At 44.3% G+C, this 20,355-nt stretch overlaps 1 protein-coding gene across 1 annotated transcript; it reads left to right on the top strand.

Moving 5' to 3' along the window:
• The first annotated feature begins 995 nt into the window (after nt 1-995).
• Nucleotides 996-13,471, top strand: LRIT1 (leucine rich repeat, Ig-like and transmembrane domains 1). Its single transcript, XM_044420132.1, has 4 exons — nt 996-1,117; nt 3,681-4,147; nt 10,445-10,750; nt 12,471-13,471. The coding sequence occupies exons 1-4, from the start codon at nt 996-998 to the stop codon at nt 13,469-13,471; spliced, it is 1,896 nt and encodes a 631-aa protein (XP_044276067.1).
• Nucleotides 13,472-20,355: the final 6,884 nt, after the last annotated feature.

Below are 20,355 nucleotides of genomic sequence, written 5' to 3'. Positions count from 1 at the left end.
ATATATCAGCACATGCAATTTTTGTGCAAACCAGCACCCTCATTTTTGGAGATTCAGGTGCTGGACCACAGCTGGTGGCTATTCTGTTGACATTAGGTCACAAAACAGGGTCTTGCAGAGATGTTGGAGGTAGTCTTGGTTCTTCTGAATCCAAAGACCTCATGCATCCTCCAGAAAGTCTAAGACTGGGCTGGTTAACTACACCAAAATGGAGCTGGTTATACGCGGGGGAGGGTTGGAGGGGTATATTTTAAATGGCAGAGAAGTGAAGAGCTCTCCTTGCCTTGGCCCATGAGCCAGTGGGACTTGGGAGAAGAAGAGCACCCCTCACGTCACTCTTTTCTCTCCCCCACTGAACAGGAGGGTAATGGACAAGACTGGACCCAGAGATTTTGAAACTCTTGAGGCACGGCTCATATTTTAGCTACTGACTCAGGAGAAAAGTCTGCAGATCTTTTTGCACTGGGCTGATGGGCACCCCATGTAATTGCTAGACCATGGACACTGAGCAGGTCATTGTGCCCAATGTCCTTCTTAGCCCTACCCTACTCTGCTATTCTATGATCCTATGCTATTTTCTCTCTCTGAGGTTGGCTTTGATTAATGAAAGTCAAATGTCCCACACTAGAGCAATACGATGCGAGTGCAATCATCTTCCCCTTGCATCAAGGTTTTGAAAAGCACAATGTTTTAACGTTGCCTCCATTCTGTGTTCCGACATCTGCATCTCTGCGAACTATTTGATATCCAGGGAAGAGGAAAGAGACCGCTCTGTAATTCCAGGAAGCAATAAGCACCTACATGAAAATAACTCCATCCTTAATCCCCTGCCTATCCGTTTTTATCTGATGGCTTCAGCACAGGCTGGAAGATCACAGAGCAGCAGAAAACGAAGGCGCGTTAGCAAAATGCAGCTGGTCCCATGGATCAGACCATAGAAAGCAACCTCCTCCACTTTGTCTAGGATCCTGGTGCCCCTCTCATGTTGCGGAGCAATGTGGGTCCTCCTGGGCTTGGTTTGTTGCCTGATGCTTGGGAGGCTGCCGCTGTCTCTCTGTGCTTGCCCTTCCCAGTGTAGCTGCTCTTTCCACAGTATCAGTGAAGGGACAAAAGCGAGGTAAGTTTGCAACTGTTGAGTTTTTATTACTAACAATATTATGAATAGTCAGTCATTGTTTGGTGGAGGTTTCTTTTGAAGTACAGGGCTAGCATATTGTCTGAGAAGAAGCTCCAGGTAGGCATGGATCGATCGGCAGCTTTTATTGCAAGGGTTGTTTTCCCAATCAGTTCGTATGATGGCTTTATGTGCTGTAGGATTAGCTGCAGAGCACAGTATAATCTGATTTCAGAGATGGCATTTGATAATCTTCTATACCATGGCAGAGGCAATATAATTAACATTAGTACAAAGTCAAGGATGGGGACTAAAACTGAGCTTTTGAACAATAAATGTGAAGGAAAGGAGTTTTAAAAAGCTGTGTTGCTGGAGAGAGACAAAATATAATTCTGGATTTTTAGGTTTGAAAGGTTTAAAAATTATTTATACATGTCATTTCTTTGCTGGTCTTCAAGCTGAAGAGTTCTTTCTTTCTTGTTTTAAAACCTGCTGTGGAAGTTTTATTCCAAGCATTGGGAAATATTTCAATTCGGTACGTAAAGAGCAGCAATAAGTCTTCATTCCCCCACCCCCTGGGACATATATGTGGCATAGAGCAGAAAAGGCTTGTAGAAAATACATTGCTGAAAATATTGGCAAGCATCAAAGAAGGCTGAATGTGTTTTAGTGGGCAGCCAGGCAGAGTTGGAGAGGAGAGAGGTTCCTTGTCGCTTTGCATTTGTACGCTTCACACTCCTCCAATCCCTGAATCGTCTCCAAATTGCAAGAGAAAGTCTTAGTCTGAGAAACAATGGCTGGCCTGAGGTTGCCGTTGTGCAGAGGTAATATTTGATTAATGGGGAGCTTCCTTGCTCATTGCTCATGTCCATTGTCCCTGAACACACACACAAATACACACACATGCATGTGTGGTGTGCACAGCAGATTTCAAGTGGAATAATAAAAAGGGAGGAAATGAGAAATTTTCAGCGGTCACATGCAATGTGGCAAGTCCCTTAAAAATGACACTTACTCGCTGTAAAATGCAAGTGCCATGATCAACCAGGGCTGTTTTTCTGGCAAATAAACCAAGTGAGTTATATAAATGTTCTTTAGTTACTGTTCTAGAAACTAAGAGGGGGGAAGGGTAGTCCCCTGACAAACCTGTGGGCTCCATCTGCACCTTTGAGGGTGACCAGAATACAGCGTAATATAAGCAAGAGTTAAACCAATACAGTTATATGTATTCAAAGCAGAAGGTAATGTATCTTTGTTCCTAAAGACAATGGAACAAACTGCCCCGAGAATGGCTTTCTCCAGAAGCTTTAAAGGCAAGGAGAGATTCATATTTGATGGGGACATTTTATTTATAAATGATGTGGCCAAACTCCATGCTTGGAGTTGTATTCTAATCCACCTGGAGAGCACCAGCCTGGGATAGGCTGGCTTAAATGCTGCAAGAGTCAGCTCAGGATCCACTGCTCCTACACCAGATATCTGTTTTTCCATGGCAATGCACTTAAAAAGGGAAGTACCTGGCCACAGCTGACCTAACAGTTTGGCCGTTTTCTCCCCCTGGTTCAACCACACCCCTCTCTCCGCATGCCTACAGACGCAGAAGCTCACAAGCTTACTGAAAACCTTGTCCCCTGGAAATGTCTTCCTCTCCCCATGATCTGAAATGATGTTTCTCCTGCTGAAAGTCCAAGCTTCACCCTGTCACCTCTGGTCAAAGAATCTATATAGCAAAGTTGGGTAAACCTGCAAAGCCATCCCGAGTTGGAGAAGGCCATCGTGGTCTAGATCAGGGCTTCAGAACTTCAGTCTCTGGGGCAAATCTAGGTCCAATCTAGCCCTACAGGGCTGTCCAGATGGACACGCCTCCTTATTATTTTTTATTATTTGCATTTATATACCACCCTAATAGCCCTTCGGCTGTCTACTGCATTCTCCAGGCCACTGAACACTGGGGGGAGTTCCCAGATTCTGTGCAGGCTTTTCTAACCATTCTAAAAGGTGGAAATGTTTTTCAGGCTTAGATACTGGCTGCAAGAGCTTTAAGCTATAAGATGCTGGTATTTTTGTACACCCTTCTGTCTGCCACACCACCGGTCATTTGCATGCAGTCCCTCAGCACTTCTCCAAAACTAAATTTGCCCCTTGGCTTAAGAGCAGTTTGAGGCCCCTGACCTAGACAGACCCATGATTTAACTTGGCCATACTTTTCTTTGCATGCTCCACAGGTCGCAAAGGGGACAGAGTCCCTAGAATTTGCACATGTGAAGCCTTTGGTATTAACCCTACTCCCAGACATACCTGAAAAGGGAAGACTCAGTCAAAGCAGGACACACCCTGCACACAAGCACTGATGCGCTGACATCACTGCCACTTATCTAAATGTTATATAATAATCAAAGTTCTACGTAAGTGCAGTGAAAGCACAGGAAAGGAAATGGAAAAGGATATATATATATATATATATATATATATATATATGCGCGCACATGCATGCATGAATGAAACTGATTATTAAATGTTTTCAAAGTTTTGAAGTGTAATTTCAACCATCCTTTGGATCCGACAGAGCCGTTCTGTGCAATGATCCGGAGATGACACTCACACCTGTCAACTTCCCAGGGGACACATTTAAACTCCGGATAGAAAAGACAGCCATCCGAAGAGTTCCCGGGGAGTCTTTCCATTCCCTCCGCAACTTGGAATTCCTCTGGATGCCCTACAACTCTTTGGCAAGTCTCAGTGTGAATAACTTTAGGGGCCTCCGCCGACTGCAAGAGCTGAGACTGGATGGGAATGCTCTGACCACCTTCCCGTGGGAAGCCCTCCTGAGCATGCCCCAGCTGAGGCTGCTGGATCTGCACAATAATGAACTGGCCTCCATACCAGCAGGAGCGGCTCAGTACATCCGGAACGTCACCTACCTCGATGTCTCCAGCAATAAACTGGTGACGCTTCCTCAAGAACTTATTGCAGTCTGGTCCAACCTCCAAGCAGTTCCATACTTCCCCAGTGACCATTCTAAGATCATCTTAGGTAAGATGCTTGATTATGAAAACCAGAGAAACACAGTGTGGTGTAGTGGTTAAAAGCATGGGACTGGGACTCAGAGGATCTGGGTTCTAGTCCCCGCTCAGCCATGGAGCCAACTGGGTGCCTTTGGGCCAGTCACAGATTCTCAGCCCAACCTACCTCACAGGGTGGTTGTTGTGGGGATAAGATGGAGGAGGAGATGTAAGCTGCCTTGAGCCCTTTGTGGGAAAAAGGCAGGATATAAATAGCAATATATATAAATATAAATAAAAAACACAACTGCATGGGCCGGAGTCAGATTTCTACTGGGCTGAGGGTGGCGGACTTCCCTGCCTGCTCCTCCTCACAGCAGCCCATGCACCCCTCTGGAAATGCTACACAAGGTTCATGGGACACAGTTGAATGGGATAAGCTGTGTTTGGTGAAGGTGGTGGTGAAATCTCTCTAAATCAGGCAAAGGGACTTCAGGTGAGCAAAACTCTTCTGTCAATGGAAGATCATTCTTGGAGCCAAGCCTCCTTGATTTATGGCCTCAGGTCATTGGGTTGGATCCAGACTAAGTTGGCTGAAATTAATTGCCACTGAAGTAATGATTGGCTTGTCCACTGATTTCAGTGGGGCCTAAGTTCAGTAGATCTAGGCTATAGTCCCACATCCACCTACCTGAAAGTAGGCTCCATTGAACTTGGTGAGGTTTCTTTTTGAGTAGCCATGTATGGATTACAATGCTACTCTGGATCCAAGCTCAAAATTTCTGTTAATGGAGGGATCTTCTGGTTGAATGAAAACTGGATATGATTAGAGTGTGTAGAAGTAAGAATGTCATACCTGCAGAGATGGCTGCCTGCTGTATTTCTGCATGGGTCTCTGTTCTGAGTGTGCCTCCTCTGAGGTGAGGGTTTTCTGCTGTGCCTGTGCACTGCTGGAAGGGTTCAATTGCACCTGATGCATGAATGTGGAAGAATAATCCTCCGCAGCCAACTAGGATAGACGGAGTGGAAAGGGAACAGACCAGTTACTCAGAAAGAGAGGTCGTGGGAATCCTTTATGAATGACTCTTCCCTAGGCTGTTGAAACTTTTCTGCCATGATCCTCAAGGCAAGTGGAGGCAAGAGAACATACTGCATCATGGCTTTTGTGTTGGAGGGAGGTCCGTCACTGATGAGGGGGCAGCCAATGACGATTCCAAAAGCAATAGAAGTCTGTGGGAAGAGATGAGTGATTGCCATCTCCAGGAGCCTTGAAAGAAGGACAGAAATGCAGAAGGGAGTGGAAATGAGGAAAGGTTTCCCAAGGAGGCAAACATCACCCTGCATCTTGATGTAAAAAGGTCAAGATATGTGTATGTTTCCGACCTTGGTGCAAGGAGAGAAAACGTGCATGGCCATTTATTTATTCTTTTCAATGGAAGAGGGCTCAGCACCTTGGAGACAGATATGCTTTTGATGGGACCGGGGCAGAAAGCCTCCCGTAGCTCCCAAATGGAATGGCCAGGGTGGGGGCTACATGGGGAAAAGCAGCTGTGCAAATGTGTGCATGAAAATCCCTTAGCTGCCGCTTCTTTACCAAAACCTTTCCCTTCTGCTAATCTGCAGCAGCTCGACAGACGCTGTATGTGGGTCTGCTGCTAAACTCTAGTCCAGCCTTCCCCAAACTGCAAGTCCAATCATTCCTTGTCAGCATCTGGCTACGCTGGCGGGGAATACCAGGCACTGCTCAGGTCTCGTCTTCAGGAGCCTGCTGTGAAAATCCTCAAGTCTCACCCATGCAAGCATTCTCAGATTGTCAAAGTAATGCCTGGACACAATCCTCTTGTTGCCCTGATCAGAACTTTCCCATCTTTGAAATAATTCAGCATTATTTCTTTTTTTAATAAGTTTTATTGTTATTTTTCTACTAACTAACAAAACTAACAAAAAGAAACTAAAAAACTCATCAATCATCAAAAGCATCAGACCTACTGGGTCAGCCCCTCATATTTTTCTTTTTATGATAATCCATAAACATATTTAAATCTATGCATAGTCCCGTTTCTCTAGCCAATAATAAAAGGAATTCCAAGTTTGATAGAAGTCTGTATCTTCTTTCTCCTTCAGAGACAAAGTCAATCTGTCCATTTCGGCACTGTCCAAGATCTTTTTTAAAATCAGTTCGTCGGTAGGTGGTTCTTCACTCTTCCAATGTTGGGCAAATGCAATCCTTGCCGCAGTAGTTACATGTAGAATCAAATACATTGCTTGATTACCAACATCATCAGGTACAAAGCCTAATAAGAAAACTTCAGGTTTAAATATTAGAGGTTTTTGTAACATTCCCTCAAGCCTTTTGTGTATTTTAATCCAATATTTTTTTGCCTTATCACAGGTCCACCACATATGATAAAAGGTACTCGGTTTGTGTTTACATTTCCAACATCCATTTGACATATTTGGAAACATCTTAGCTAATCTATTTGGCAGTACATACAATCTATAAAACATTTTATACAGGTTTCTTTATATGAGGTTGCTAATGTTACTTTAATACTTCTTTCGCACAGCTTTTGCCATTTCTTTAACTCAATATTGTATCCAAAGTTTTGTGCCTATGTTATCATAGTTTCCTTAACTTGTTCATCTTCCATTCTCCTATCCAAAAGAAAATTATACAATCTTTTAATCATTTTCTCATCTGATTTTAAAATCACATGGTCAAATGTTGTTAACTCCTTATAAAAACCCCACATTTTATAGTCTATAACATATCTCAATTGCATTTGAACCGTATTAATTCAGCATTATTTCTGTTTGCTGTCACTGTCTTTCCTTCATAAGAGAGCAGCTGTTTCTCTCCCACACCCACCAGTTCTAATCTCTTTTACTAGTCTTTGCTTTCCCAAGAGACACCATAAGGTTTCTGAGAGCAGATCCTCTTAAGGCAGTTGTTCCCAGATGTTGACCCTCCAGTTGTTCTGGTCAGCAATCCCATCATGTCTGATGATTGCCCATGCTGTCTAGGGATGATGGGAGCTCAGTTCAAAACATCTGGAGGGAAAAGGTTTGGGGAAGGAGGTCTTAGGAACTGCCTGAACAACAATCTTCCACACATAGGCAAATAAGCCGGCAGGACTTTGTGGGAGCAGATGCAAGTTCTCATAGACTCCGGACATGGTCTGCATTCACGGCACTAGTATAGAACACTCCAAAAGCCATGAGGATCTGAGGATACTGGCACGCTGCAGAGTTTCTGGCACAAACAACCGTTTATAGATCAAGGACCAAACCTTTCATAAAAACATGGTTGTGTTTTTGTTGTAGATCGCACGCTGAAAATCAATCAACAATGTGTTGACTCATTTAGAATTTAGCAGACAGAAGATCTTCAGACAATTTGCTTATTTTGTAATTTAGATTGTAACATTCCAGCACTCTCATAGTGATGTGGAAGTGAACTCAGTGATAATGGGCCTGATAATGTAGGTCTATATATGTGTACTTTCATTCTGAGGGCCAGAGGGAGCCTACTAGAGAAAGGGTGAGTATCAGAAAAAAGGCCTCTCTGGTTACGAAGTGCTTCCCCAGGGAAATTAATTGGGTGGCACCTGTGCTGTTTTCTTTCCTTTGCAAGACTCAGATTTCTTGTCCTGCAGGGCCTGTGAAACATTAGCTGTTTTACCTCCTGTTACATGTTGGTCATCTTAAGGTATATTGTTCCATTTTTCATTGTGGTGTGTGTGGAGAACTTGTTTTATTAATACAAATAATAAACAAATAATAACATTTAGCTTCTGTCTCACTCTAAATTAAGGGAGTATCTAGCAAGGCTGGCCTGACCACAAGTCGGAGTGAGGCAGCTGCCTCAGGCAGCCAATGCTTATAAAGGTGGCATGCAACCTTCTCTGTGCCCATTAAGCTACCCTGGTTTGTTCTGGTGCAGCAGAAGTCAGAGTCCTGTCACCACTATTGAAATAAGATACAACTGGTGAATTCCAGTGCATCAGGGGGCTGGTATCCCTGAGATATAAAACCTTTCGAGGCTCAGAATGGCTGTGTCTGAAAGCATGCTTTTCTCAGCATGAGCCAACCTGAGCACCATGTTGGGCATCCAAGTCCTTGTTCCAAATTCCTCCTCTGAAGGAGAGCTAGTAGGTGGAAATGAGGGAGAGGGCCTAGGTGGTGGCAGCCAATTTTGGATGGCAGCCAAGCTCCACCTGTTACTGGCATTATTCTCTTTTCAGTGCCAGATTAAAACCTTCTTGCCAGCATATGCTCAAGTTTAATCACTTTTTAATCTTTTCTTGCTGCTGATTTCCTGACATTATTTTTAGACAGATGTGCATGCCTCCATGTGATACGTTTATATGGCCTTCAGTACAGTTTTTAAAATATATTTTTAAGATCTTATCTTAGTCTTTCTAAAACTCTGAGAGAGCTTTGGCTACTGAGCAGTGTAGCAGAGCCATAAATAAAATGAAACAAAGTACGGGGCAGGGGAGGTGTCATCTTGTCCTTCATCTCAGGCAGAAAAATATTTTGTGTGGTCTTTGCTCCAGTTGTGTCCTCCTTGCTTCCAAGGAAACCAGATGGAGTAAGTACATGGCAGCGTATGAAAGCAGCACTACATGGAGTCATTCAAGGCCGTTCACAGGACAACAAAGCTGCCAAAGACCAAACATTTTCCATTTACGGGGGTGTGCTTGGAGGACAAGAAGTTCAGGGAACTCGCAGGACCGCCTCTACCTGGCACCTGAAAGGTAGCAAAGTAGGTGATTCACTCTCCCCCAGGGCAGCCCAAGATGCTTTCTGTCTGTCTGCTCTCACCCAATCAAGAGGAACCTGCTGTTTTAAGAAAATTTTTAATTCTTGCTAATATTTGATCCATTGACTTTGATCATTCTTATACTTTGTTGTAAACCACCCAGACAGCTTTGGCTATGGGTGGTGTAGAAATGAAATAAAACGACAACAACAATAACACCCAAGGCAGAAAATCCAACAAGTGTTGAAGCCCCCTCTTGCCAGTAAAAAGCCTCATAATAAATGATCTAACTAAAAATTTTATGGCACCCTAAATTAGGCACCTGGGGGAACTTTTGCCTTCTCAGTAGCCCACCTCGTTGCTAAAAATGAGCTGTGGAGCACTGAAGGACTTCTTTTATGGACAGTCTTTGTATCCAGGGCAGAACATATGAGTTGAACACTTTCCACCAGGTGAAGACCTTTTCATTCTCCCAAGCTTTTCAGTCATTTTGGGTTTTAAAAAATGTATTAATGACTTACTGATCATGTGCTGCTGCTGGGTTTTACTTTGGTTTGGTTTATGCTGCTGTTTTTTTCTGTTCCCCTAAATAACTTTTCAAGCATTGGCATGTTTAAATCAAGTTTTATTTTGTCAACTGCCCAGACAGCTTCAGCTTAGTGGTATAGATATGCTGAACAAATAAACATCTAACATCAAATAAATGTGCATCTCTTAGCAAAGTCAAAGAGAGCTTTGGCTTTTAGGGCATGTACTTTTATGAGCATAGACAAACAAAAGGTGGAGAACAGTGTTTGTCTGGGACATGCTGCCCTGGCCCATGAGATGGTGAAAGTGCTTGGTAATTGTAGAAGTACTGTGCATTTCCAAGATTCGGGACAGAAAAGATTGAGCAATATTGATAAGAAGAGATTATACAGAGAAGGGACTTTGGAGCAGCTGGTCAATTCAAATATCAGGGACTGTGTAGAGAGAATCCGGATGTAGTGCAGGACCATCCAGACAGGGCAGACTCTGTCATTAGGTAGAGTGAGGCAAGCACCTCAGGCATCAGGAGTTGGGAGAGGACACCAAGGTGTTGGTGGAGAGTGCATGTATACACATGACCTGCTGTGCATCTCCTAAGTTAGTCTGATGGGTTCAGGTGAAGGAGAGAATGCTGTTCTACCATCGGCATGGAAGAAAGTTTTGCTTCTCCAGCTGGCATTTGTAGAGGAAATGGGAAGGAGCACCATTTTATTCTTTGCCTCTGGCACGCTTGCTTCCAGATAGTGTTGACTGCAACCCCCAGCAGCCCTAGCTAAGTGAGGGACATTGGCAGTTGAGTCCAGCAACATCTGGTCACAAAAGGTACAATGTGATGCAATGCATGTATAAATGATGCTCTTCGGGACCATGCTCTTACCTTGCTTGTGAGCAGGATGGATGCGGGTGTGAAAGAGAGTGAAAGCAGGATGGTGATAGGTCAGGTCTGTGCAAAGAAATACCTTGGTGAATTTCAGTGTCTCTTCGGCTGCTTGGCCTACTAATGGTCAACCATCTTTTGATTGCCTTTCTTCTCAGGTTTACAGGACAATCCTTGGGCATGTGATTGCAGCCTTTACGAAATGGTCCATTTCCTCAACTTCCAGTCCCCCAACATAGCATTCATTGAATCGAGACTCAAATGCTTCACTCCTCGGAGTCTGGCTGGTGTTTTCTTCAGTCAGGTTGAGCTGAGAAAGTGCCAGAGTCCTGTTGTGCACACGTCGGTGGCCAAAGTGAAGACCATCCTGGGAAGTACAGTGCTGTTGCGGTGTGGGACCACTGGAGTTCCTATTCCTGAGCTGAGCTGGAGGAGGGCCGATGGAAATCCACTCAATGGGACAGGTGGGCCGAGTCTTCCTTTATTATATTGTGAGCCTTGATTAAGCTTTTTGAAGATCAAGGCAACTGCATTTTCTTGTGAAGAAGGAAGCAAGCACTGCAGCACAGGCTTCCCCACCCTGGTGCCCTTCAGATTTTTCCAGCTTCAGCTCCCATCTACCCAGCCAGCAGGGTGAATGGTTAGGGAGACTGAGTGTTGTGGTTCAGAATACAGGTTGGTGAAGGTCATTCTCAAATGTAATCAAATGCATGTCAACTCAGAAGTAAGGCTTACTGAGTCCAATAGGATGTCTTCCCAGGTGCATATGCATAGGATTGTAATGAGAAGTTTCATATGGAGAAAGACAGGGGGATTCTCTCTCATTCCCTCTCCCTTTCCCAGAAATAAAGGCTGCCCAATGGAATGGACAGGATCCAGGTTTAATAAAAAGGAAGTACTGCCCATTCCAATCCTTTCACATGATCATCACAGCCCACCATGGCTTTACTGAATTCACGGTGGTTCCAGCATTCATGGGGACCAGCTGCCAATCTGAGCCCTCTGCTGTGGTTTCTTGCATAGTATGAGAGTGTTGGACTGGGACCCGAGTGTCCTGGGTTCTTGTCCCCACTCAGCCACAAAGCTGACTGGGTCACTTTGGGTCAGTCACAGACTCGCATCCTAACCTACTTCACAGGGTTGTTGTGAGGATTAGATTCAGAGGAGGAGGAAGATTAGATAAGTCACTTTTAGTTCTTTAAAGGAAAAAAGGCCAGATACATATATAATACATAAAATAAACACACCATCTCACAAAGTTATAACAGGCCATGGATTCTGGGCTGTTTGTTAACCACCCCAACAATCCACAATCATTGGGTTCGGACATGAGAAGCTGTGTCTAGTGAGGGTAGTTATGTAAATTAGGCCAACATGTGATCTATACAGGAAGAATTGTTAACAAGCCACGGTGGTTCATTAACCCCCTCCCCTTATGTCACATGAACTGGTTCAGTCCAAATTGACTAAGGGGCACTTGCCTAGCAATTACTTTAAAAGGGATTCTACAGGTACATAGAGAATAGGTCTCTCAGTGGGTCTTTGCCTTGTTGACTAAATGAGGTCTTTGGGTACAAGAGCAGTATACCTCTGTCTGCAAGATGCTGCAGAGAAACAATAGGGGTGGCTGTGAGAATGCTGAATTGGCTAGACCTTGATCTGATCCAGCCAGTCAGTTCTTTTTTTCTTAAGCGGACTGACACTAATTGTAAACCAGGGGAGAGCAACTTCTGGCTCTCCAGATGTTTTGGCCTACAACTTCCATAATCCCTCACCACTGTCCAGGCAGGATGGGATTCATAGGAGCTGTAGGCCAAAACATCTGGAGGACCACAAGTTGCTCAGCTGTGCTTTAACCATTACTTGGAGTAGCCCAGTCTGGTCACTGCTGAGGTTGATCTTTTTCCTTTGGGTGACAACTTCTACTCATGTGTTCAGGCTGGACCACATAGACGTTGGTTCAAACCAGAAAGCCCTTCTTCTGTTCTTAACTTGACTACATTTAAAATAGATATCACCATGATATCTATTGATAACCTCTGAGTTTAACCTCTTCCTTGATAACCTCTGAGTTTAACGGGAAAAAATGGCCATAGATATGCAAAGAAAACTATCACATAAACAAAAAGAAATTCCAGAGAACTTCTGCTGAATATCATCTTCTTTGTTTCTTTTTTCTTTCAGTGCATCAAGAAATTTCCAGTGATGGAATGAGCTGGTCTATTTTAGGCTTACCTGTTGTTTCTTACCTTGATTCTGGTGAATATATATGCAAAGCAAAAAACTTCCTTGGAGCAACAGAAGCTTTCATCTCCCTGATCATCACAGATTCTGAAAGCACCGATGACCCCACTGCCAATTCAAAAGGAATGTGGAATGGAAAAGTGAGTGGGATGGAAGCAGCAGCTTACAACGACAATTTGGTGGCAAGGTATGTTATCACAACCTCAACATCTCCTACCTTTGGCGCAAGATCCATTCGTGCCAACACCGAAGGGAATCTGGCACTTCGGGATGAGGCAGTAAATAAGATCAACAATCCGAGAAATCTCTTAGCCAGTCCACCCACTGCCCAGCAAGAACCTGAACGCCTAGTGAGGTCTGTTAGAGTCATCGGAGACACTGATCAAAGTGTCTCGTTAGCCTGGAAGGCGCCCCAGGCCAAGAACACGACTGTGTTTAGCATCCTTTATGCCATCTTTGGAGAAAGAGACATGCGTAGAATCAATGTGGAGCCAGGTAAGACCAAGATCACCATCAATGGGTTGATGCCAAAGACCAAATACATCGTCTGTGTTTGCGTCAAAGGGCTGATTCCCAGGAAAGAGCAATGCATCATCTTTTCCACCGACGAAGTTGCCAGTGCAGGTGGAACCCAAAAGCTGATCAATGTGGTAGTCATCAGTGTGGCTTGTGTTATCGCAGTTCCTCTGACCTTAGTTGTCTGTTGTGGGGCTCTTAAAAGGCGCTGCAAGAAATGTTTCACAAGGAAACCCAAGGAGATTCAGGACTCTTATGTCACCTTTGAAAGCCTCTCCCCAGGGGCCAAAGCCAAAGGAATGGAAGGGGAATACTTGACTAGACATACGCCTGATGAATCGAACAGGTTGCTCTCTGCACGGTCCAGTGTAGACTCTGAAGCAATCCCAAAGGCCGAAGGACAGCCAAATGAGTACTTTTGCTGATGCTGATCTCCAAGGAACACCTGCTGGACCAGAGTTCTTATGCCCCTTAATTTGGCGATCCGTGCATTGCCTGACCTTGAACACTCTCAGGTCAGGCCTACTGTCACTCAAAATATTTTGGCAAAAGAACTACATGTGGCTTTACTGGGACATGCTCTTGATCACCCTATTCCATGATGGAAAGACTATGGGACTTCCCCCTGCCACCCCCTACACAGTTCATAATTCAGTGATATGTCTTCAATGGGAGGATTTAATTTTCTATGGTTTCAGTGTAATGTGGGGATTCCCATGACATGGGAATGTGCGGATGTGGGGGAAAGAGATTAAAGGGTGGAAATTGTAGGTCATTAGGATCCAACAGACAATGATTGTGTTTTGGTTACCACAAGAGGGGCATACCTACAGTGGGTGGAGGTTGGGTAACTGGACATCCATACATGTGATTGTGTGTGTGTGAGAGAGAGGCTGATAGTGACTGGATACTTGCCTTAGGCTAGTACAGAGTGGTGGATCCTTAAAGAATATGGACCCACTGTATCTATGGCAGTGGATCCTAAAAAGCAAACAAACCATAATCTCTTGTCTGATGGCTCCTAATTGCTGTGTGGTTCCCTAAAATAGGATTTGAGATCAGGAGGATGGAAGGAAGCTGAGTAAATAATGGGAATATCATATATTGTTCTGCAAACACCCTAAGTCTATTGCCCCTTCCAGCAAAATGGAGTCTTTTCTGTGAATACTTGTACATACTGTACATGTAATGATCTTGAATGTATACTGTAGTTTCTTGTTGTGTATTCTTGGTTTTGGAGTCCATTAAATAATTTAAATCAAGGTGTGCTGATTTCCCACCTGAATGACACACAGAGAAATGGCTTCGGATGACTAATGCACTTAATACTAAAATATCACCAGAATTCACAAATTTGGCTGCTATTTCTAACTAAAGGCTACACAGAATCTTGTGACATCTTAAAAAAATTATTCTGTACTTTTTCTGCACTGTCTCAGAGTTGAAGAAAGGGCAAGCAGCCACCTCTGGTCTTGCTCCACCTCAGTCCATTCCATTGAAGAGTTGCAGTTATGGCTGGAGAAGCCATCCATTACGTTCTCCAACAACAAGTCACATTTGCCTAGCAAATCAGTTGTTGCCTGTCAAAGACTTTTCTTGAAATGATAGCAGTAATGGTGGACCAGAATACTGTGGTATTAGCCTGTTCCTTATTGTCCACACTGTCTCCCTCACCATCCCTAGGAGCAGGGTAGGGTAACTGCAGCAGTCTCAGAACCCTCTTGTACCTTGATCAATGGACTACTCTGATGTAAGAAATCTAATAGCCAAACCAAAGCAGTGACACAGGCTTATTCGAGTTGGGAATGAAATGAGTCAAAACTGAAATTTACGATTCTAAACAAGGCTGGCCTAATAATAAGGGGTCTGAAGTCTTTGGCTCCAGTGTGGCAATGTTTTGACCACCACTGTCCCAAATGTTTGACACACCGAGCCCTTAAATGGCTGGCTGGTGAACTGTCTTCAATATGGTGACAGGTAGATGTGTTGCCGTTTGTGTCTCACTGGTGAAATATCTCAGAGATGCTTCCGTCAACTGAAACTCTGTACCAAGGTTCATAATGTTATGTGGCTCTTTCAGGGTAAATGGAGCGAAGCTGGAGTAGCAGATTGTTCAGGACCATGTCGCATGAAGAGAAATTGTTCAGAATGGATTCAATTACAGCTCCACTTCCATTTAAGCAAGACCAACATGTGTAAATTGCTCACTCTACAACCGTCGTGTGCATGTGAGGGAAAGCTTTCTTTGTAGTCTCCTGGAGAGTGATTGTATATACAGAGGAACCTGTCACTGCTTAGTCAATATTTTGACTGTCTGCCAAATGTTGCGGAAGGCAGCTTTAGTGAAGAGAAAAGGAGAATGAAGGGGCTGAAAGAAAACCAGTGATAAATTGAACATCCTCTGCTTTTAAAGAATAGATTCTGCTGCAGGTATGGAGTGCCATAGGCAATGATAGACTGATTGCAGTTAAAGCAAGCTGAGTGCAAATGGCCAACCCTTTTCTGAATATAAAGCTGAGCAGCTCAAAATGCTATAGATGCTTCATGCATTCCAACGAGAATGGGCTGCAAATGACACGGGTCCCATGAGGTGTTCCCACTCAAAATGCAATGTTGGAAGAACACAGCTACCTTTCCTGCGCTGGAGTGCTCTGAGAGGTCAATCTGCAAGGAATGGGAATATTTCTTCCAGGGATGGGTTGATGCCCAAGCTCAGAAGGGTCCCTTTGGGCCATTGCTGGTGCATTCTGGGGCAAACTAAGCTTCCCTTCAAAGAACCAAGACTGGATGCGGATTCATTCTGAACTTGGGCTTTTAGAGGCACCACCATTCTTGCTCCTCCCTGGATAGTGTCTTGGTTTCATTTCTCCAAACGGGAAGTGTGGCAAGTTTGGTCAATTTACTGTCCTTACCCTCCTTTAAATCCTAGAATGCATTTTACCAGGGATTCCAATAACCATGTTTTTTGGGGAGGACTGTGTTGTAATAAATATTCTGATATTCTACTGCTTCACTCAGTTGTTTGTTCTGTCTGTAGCAAAGAAAGTACAGTGCAAGACGCTCCTTGTTTGTTTAGGTGTCGCCTGATGTTTTGGTTTGTTGATCGGTTTATTTAATTCTTCCTTTGCCATCATAGAAAGATCAATTTCTGAGGAACCCAATCTTTACCTTGTCTGCTGCTGTACTTCCTTAGTATGTGCTGTTATGCATAGAATTGGTCAGTGAATCAATCCTCCTCTTTTGCAGCACCTATTTCTGTGATATCTGACAAAAGAATTCCTTCTTAAGGGACTTTTGTGCCAAAAAATATTGTCCAGCTCTGACAATCAGAAAAAATATTGCAGCTGGATATTGATTTCCATCAACTGGAGGCACAAAGCTTTGGATTTCAAAATCTCAGCTGAGTTCGGCATCTGAGTCAAAGTGAGTGGGTTTTTTGGGGCAACCTATGATGCCAGCTAGCACTACAGATATTTCACTGAAGGTAACATATGCTAATGGAATAATGGATGCCCAAGCACAGTGTCCCTGTTGGATACCACCCTAGGATTGCAAGCCTGCATCTACTTACCTTGGCGTGCATGCCCTGGAACTCAATGGGATTTATTTTTTGTTAGATCGCTGTAAGTTTGCTGTGTCAATCATGGAAATTGGAACATTAAAATCAATGGACAGCAACATGGACCAATGAACTCATGGACTCTGTTATTCCAGAGCCTTAAATGTTCTTCATAATCAGTTCTGTTAACATAGCCTCATAACTATACATAATTCTGTACTACAGTGATTGATTGATTGATTGATTAAACAGACCACAATCAAAGACAAATGGACAGCAAGTAGGCATGGTAACCAGGTGACCTCAGGAATCTGTCCTGTTCTAAACTGAGCCCTGGATCTTTCCTTACATAATCCAAGGGCATATACAAAGGAAGAGCCAATTTAGCAGGGAAATAGTTAACCACAGTTGTACCAGGCCCAGGTTTCTAAGACCGTGCCTGCGGTACAGTCAAGGTCAAAAGCCAGGAGTTTAATCAGGTAAAAACACAATGCAACAACAGAGTCAGGCAGCCACCCGAATACACAGCAAGGTCACAAGAATACAAATACCAGATCTGAAAGCCCGAGGGTTCCTAGGCATCCTCTAGTGACAACGGAGAGCTGATAAAATTAGAGCTACCAAAGCCCAGCCCAAGGCTCCTTGGCATCACCTTACTGGCCTTGCTCCCAAGGAGCCCTTCAACAGTCAAGTAATTTTCTCAAAACAACCCCACTAGCAGCCTCTGGAGGGCTAGCTGATGCCTGGCATCCTTCTCTGCATGAGAAGCTGAGCTTTCTGCCCCTTTGGGGAGCATGTCTAAAGGTATCAACCATGAAAGACCACAATTATCTTGAGCAGGATCCGGAACCTCTGAGGCAACCTCTTCCCTGCGGACATCTGGCTCTGCAGGTTCATGATCTTTCTCCCAGGACTGGTTCTCCTGCAGAACCATGACAAGACCTGTGAAAGCTCCAGAGACTAAGTTGGGGTCTCTGGTGGGTGAAATCTGAGTTGTGGGCAAGAGGTTCTAGCCCACTTAGAGCTTGGTCAAAAAGGCTCCTACTCACACATGTTCCCATTTGAACGAAGATGAAGCTTGACTGAATTTCAGTGAGCAGCAGCAGCTGGTGCAGTCAAAGGGCATGAGCTTTCCCTTCTTTAGAATAAAAATGGTCTTAATAGGGTCTATGGGTTAAATAATGTGCATTTGAACAGCTGTACCCCACTGACACTGCTGGAATTTCCCCCCTCAGTTTTTAACTGCCAGGGGACTTTTGCAGTGTACGTAGGTAGCAATTAAGAGCACATTTCTGCCACCACCATCTCCCCATCTCTATTCCAAGTCCCAGATCTGGCACCTAGACACCACAAATCTACCATGATTTGGGGTACCAATAGAAGCCAAGCCATTTCTATCTCCAGACCAAGACAAGAGACCCAAGTGTGGTGTGGTAAATAGTGATGCAAGAAGAATGAGTTCAGTTCACAACTGAAAGCAGACTTATTTAAGGAACATTTCCAGGGGCAATATATGAGCTGAAATACAGTTATGCTTTGATAACTTCTCCTCCTTCTGCACACAAAAACACACATATTTGGGGAAAGGACATATAAAAATGTGTTTGCCCAAATTACAGATGTTAGGAAACATTGCATTACAAGTGCGTATGTTTGGGGAAATGTTCAGAAAGACACGTACATGTTTTCATAATGGGGGAAAGGGATGAAACAAATTCAGGGGTGGAAAAATGAGGAACTGAGTGGCAATGAAATGAACAGATGCAGACATCCCTAAGAGGGAAGTGAGGCAGTGGATGTGCACTTTTTTCTGTGCCACCTTTCAGCAATGCTTCCGGGAAAGTTTATAAAAACGAGATAACGTGCAAATAGAACATTACAAAAAAATTAAACCAGGTATCAGGACCTTCCAGCAGCAATCTGGACATGACAAAATAGATACCCCATTGAACTTCTGCTGTTATCTCCAAAGATAAAATGGTTTATTAAAGACATTTATTAAACATGAAATATGTTGCTCTGAAATGTCCTGCTGTGATTTGCTGAGGAAATGCCAAATGAGTAAGAAAACCTCTCTCCCCCCACCCCAATTTTTTCTGTCCTTGCCATCACCTGCTGGCTTGCAGCCTTGGAACACTTTGGAATTTGGCACCTGAGCCAGTAATAGGTTTCATAATTACAGAGGCTTATGTGAATGGGGCGGCATACAAGTATTCCAAATAAATAAATAAACAAACAATATTCCTGTGTCTAGCCATGCAAAGACTCAGCGAGAAGACAGGTGCAAGTACATTTGTTTGTTTAGCCACAAAGTCAAGTCCGACCAATCATGACCCCATGGACAACATCCCTCCAGGCTCTTCTGTCCTCCACCATCCCTCGGAGCCCACCCAAGCCCACTCCCACTGCCCCAGTGACCCCATCCAGCCACCTCATCCTCTGCCATCCCCTTCTTCTTTTGCCATCAATTGTTCCCAGCATTAGGCTCTTCTCCAGGGACTCCTTCCTTCTCATTAGGTGGCCAAAGTATTTGAGTTTCATCTGCAGTATCTGGCCTTCTAAAGATCAGTCAGGGATGATTTCCTTTAAGATTGACTGGTTTGAACTCTTCGCAGTCCACGGGACTACTAGGAGTCTTCTCCAGCACCACAGTTCAAAGGCAAGTACATAGGTTGGTCCATACAACACATTAATGGTGATGTCCAGAGCCTGGCTGACATAAGTAGGCCTTCCCAGGTGTTTTGGGCTGCAGTTCTTGCCATTTCTTGATAGTGCTGCTAATGGTCAGGAGTTCTAGTAAGAGATATTTGGCATCAGGTTGCCTACCAGCACCTATATTAACACCTGCACCATAAGAGACAGCAGCATTGCACATACCTTGGCGCAAGGGGGTTGGTTGCACTGCTGTGGTTTCTCCCGTGCCTCTCCTGGTCTGTGACCCACCCCCATGGGTACCACTTCTGGCTAGAAACTCCGCAAACAATCGAAGTAGCAAAGCAAATTCACCATTAGCAGGAGAAAAGCTGCACCCGTCACCGGTGGTTGTGAAGAGGAGCCTCAGCCATGATGGCATTTGTGTGCCTCCTTGCACCAGGCAGAGGGACAGCTGCAATGCAAAGGTGGAGCTGGCCTCACTTAATGTGGTCCAATAGAAAGCAGCATCTCTCCTTTGCGGCTCCTGAGGCGCCGCTCCTGCAGCCAAAACGATCAAGAGGGCTGCATGTGGAATTGCGTCCATGCTGAAGTTGGAGCAACTTCCCCCTGGAGCCGGGTTCAAGCCTGCTGTTTGCTCTAGGCCCCTCAGCAATAGCAGCACAATGCACAACGGATACAGGGGGGTATCTTAGAGCATCGGCACTGGCATTTTTCCATGGAATGTTCACGGAAACACAGTCCTTCCAAGAACTTCCAGCACTTCATTGCCAGCACTCTGTGTTTTAAGGAGGCAGGGTGGCATTTGAGATTTATGCATAGATAAATCTCAAACCCATGAACCCCATGTATGGGTGGATGGGATCCCAACTGTTATGAATTTAGCAGCCACATGTTGACCCTGCTGCTTGGCTGGAAAGGGCTTCCAGAGCAGCTTACAAAGATTAATGACGAATCTAAAAGACACCATATCAAAGGAAATGGACTGGGAAGAAAGAAGGGGGAAAAGAGGAAGCACAAATGCAGTATCAGTCCTCAGTTTCAAATTTTCAAAAATGCTCTATTGGCCAGGGAAGAGTGAAGAGAGACCACCTGTCC

This window comes from Varanus komodoensis, unplaced genomic scaffold, assembly GCF_004798865.1.
Source record: "Varanus komodoensis strain SLA01 unplaced genomic scaffold, ASM479886v1 scaffold11, whole genome shotgun sequence".
Classification (NCBI taxonomy): domain Eukaryota; kingdom Metazoa; phylum Chordata; class Lepidosauria; order Squamata; family Varanidae; genus Varanus; species Varanus komodoensis.
The sequence above is the reverse complement of the archived record's forward strand: the minus strand, read 5'-3'. Positions and strand labels throughout refer to the sequence as shown.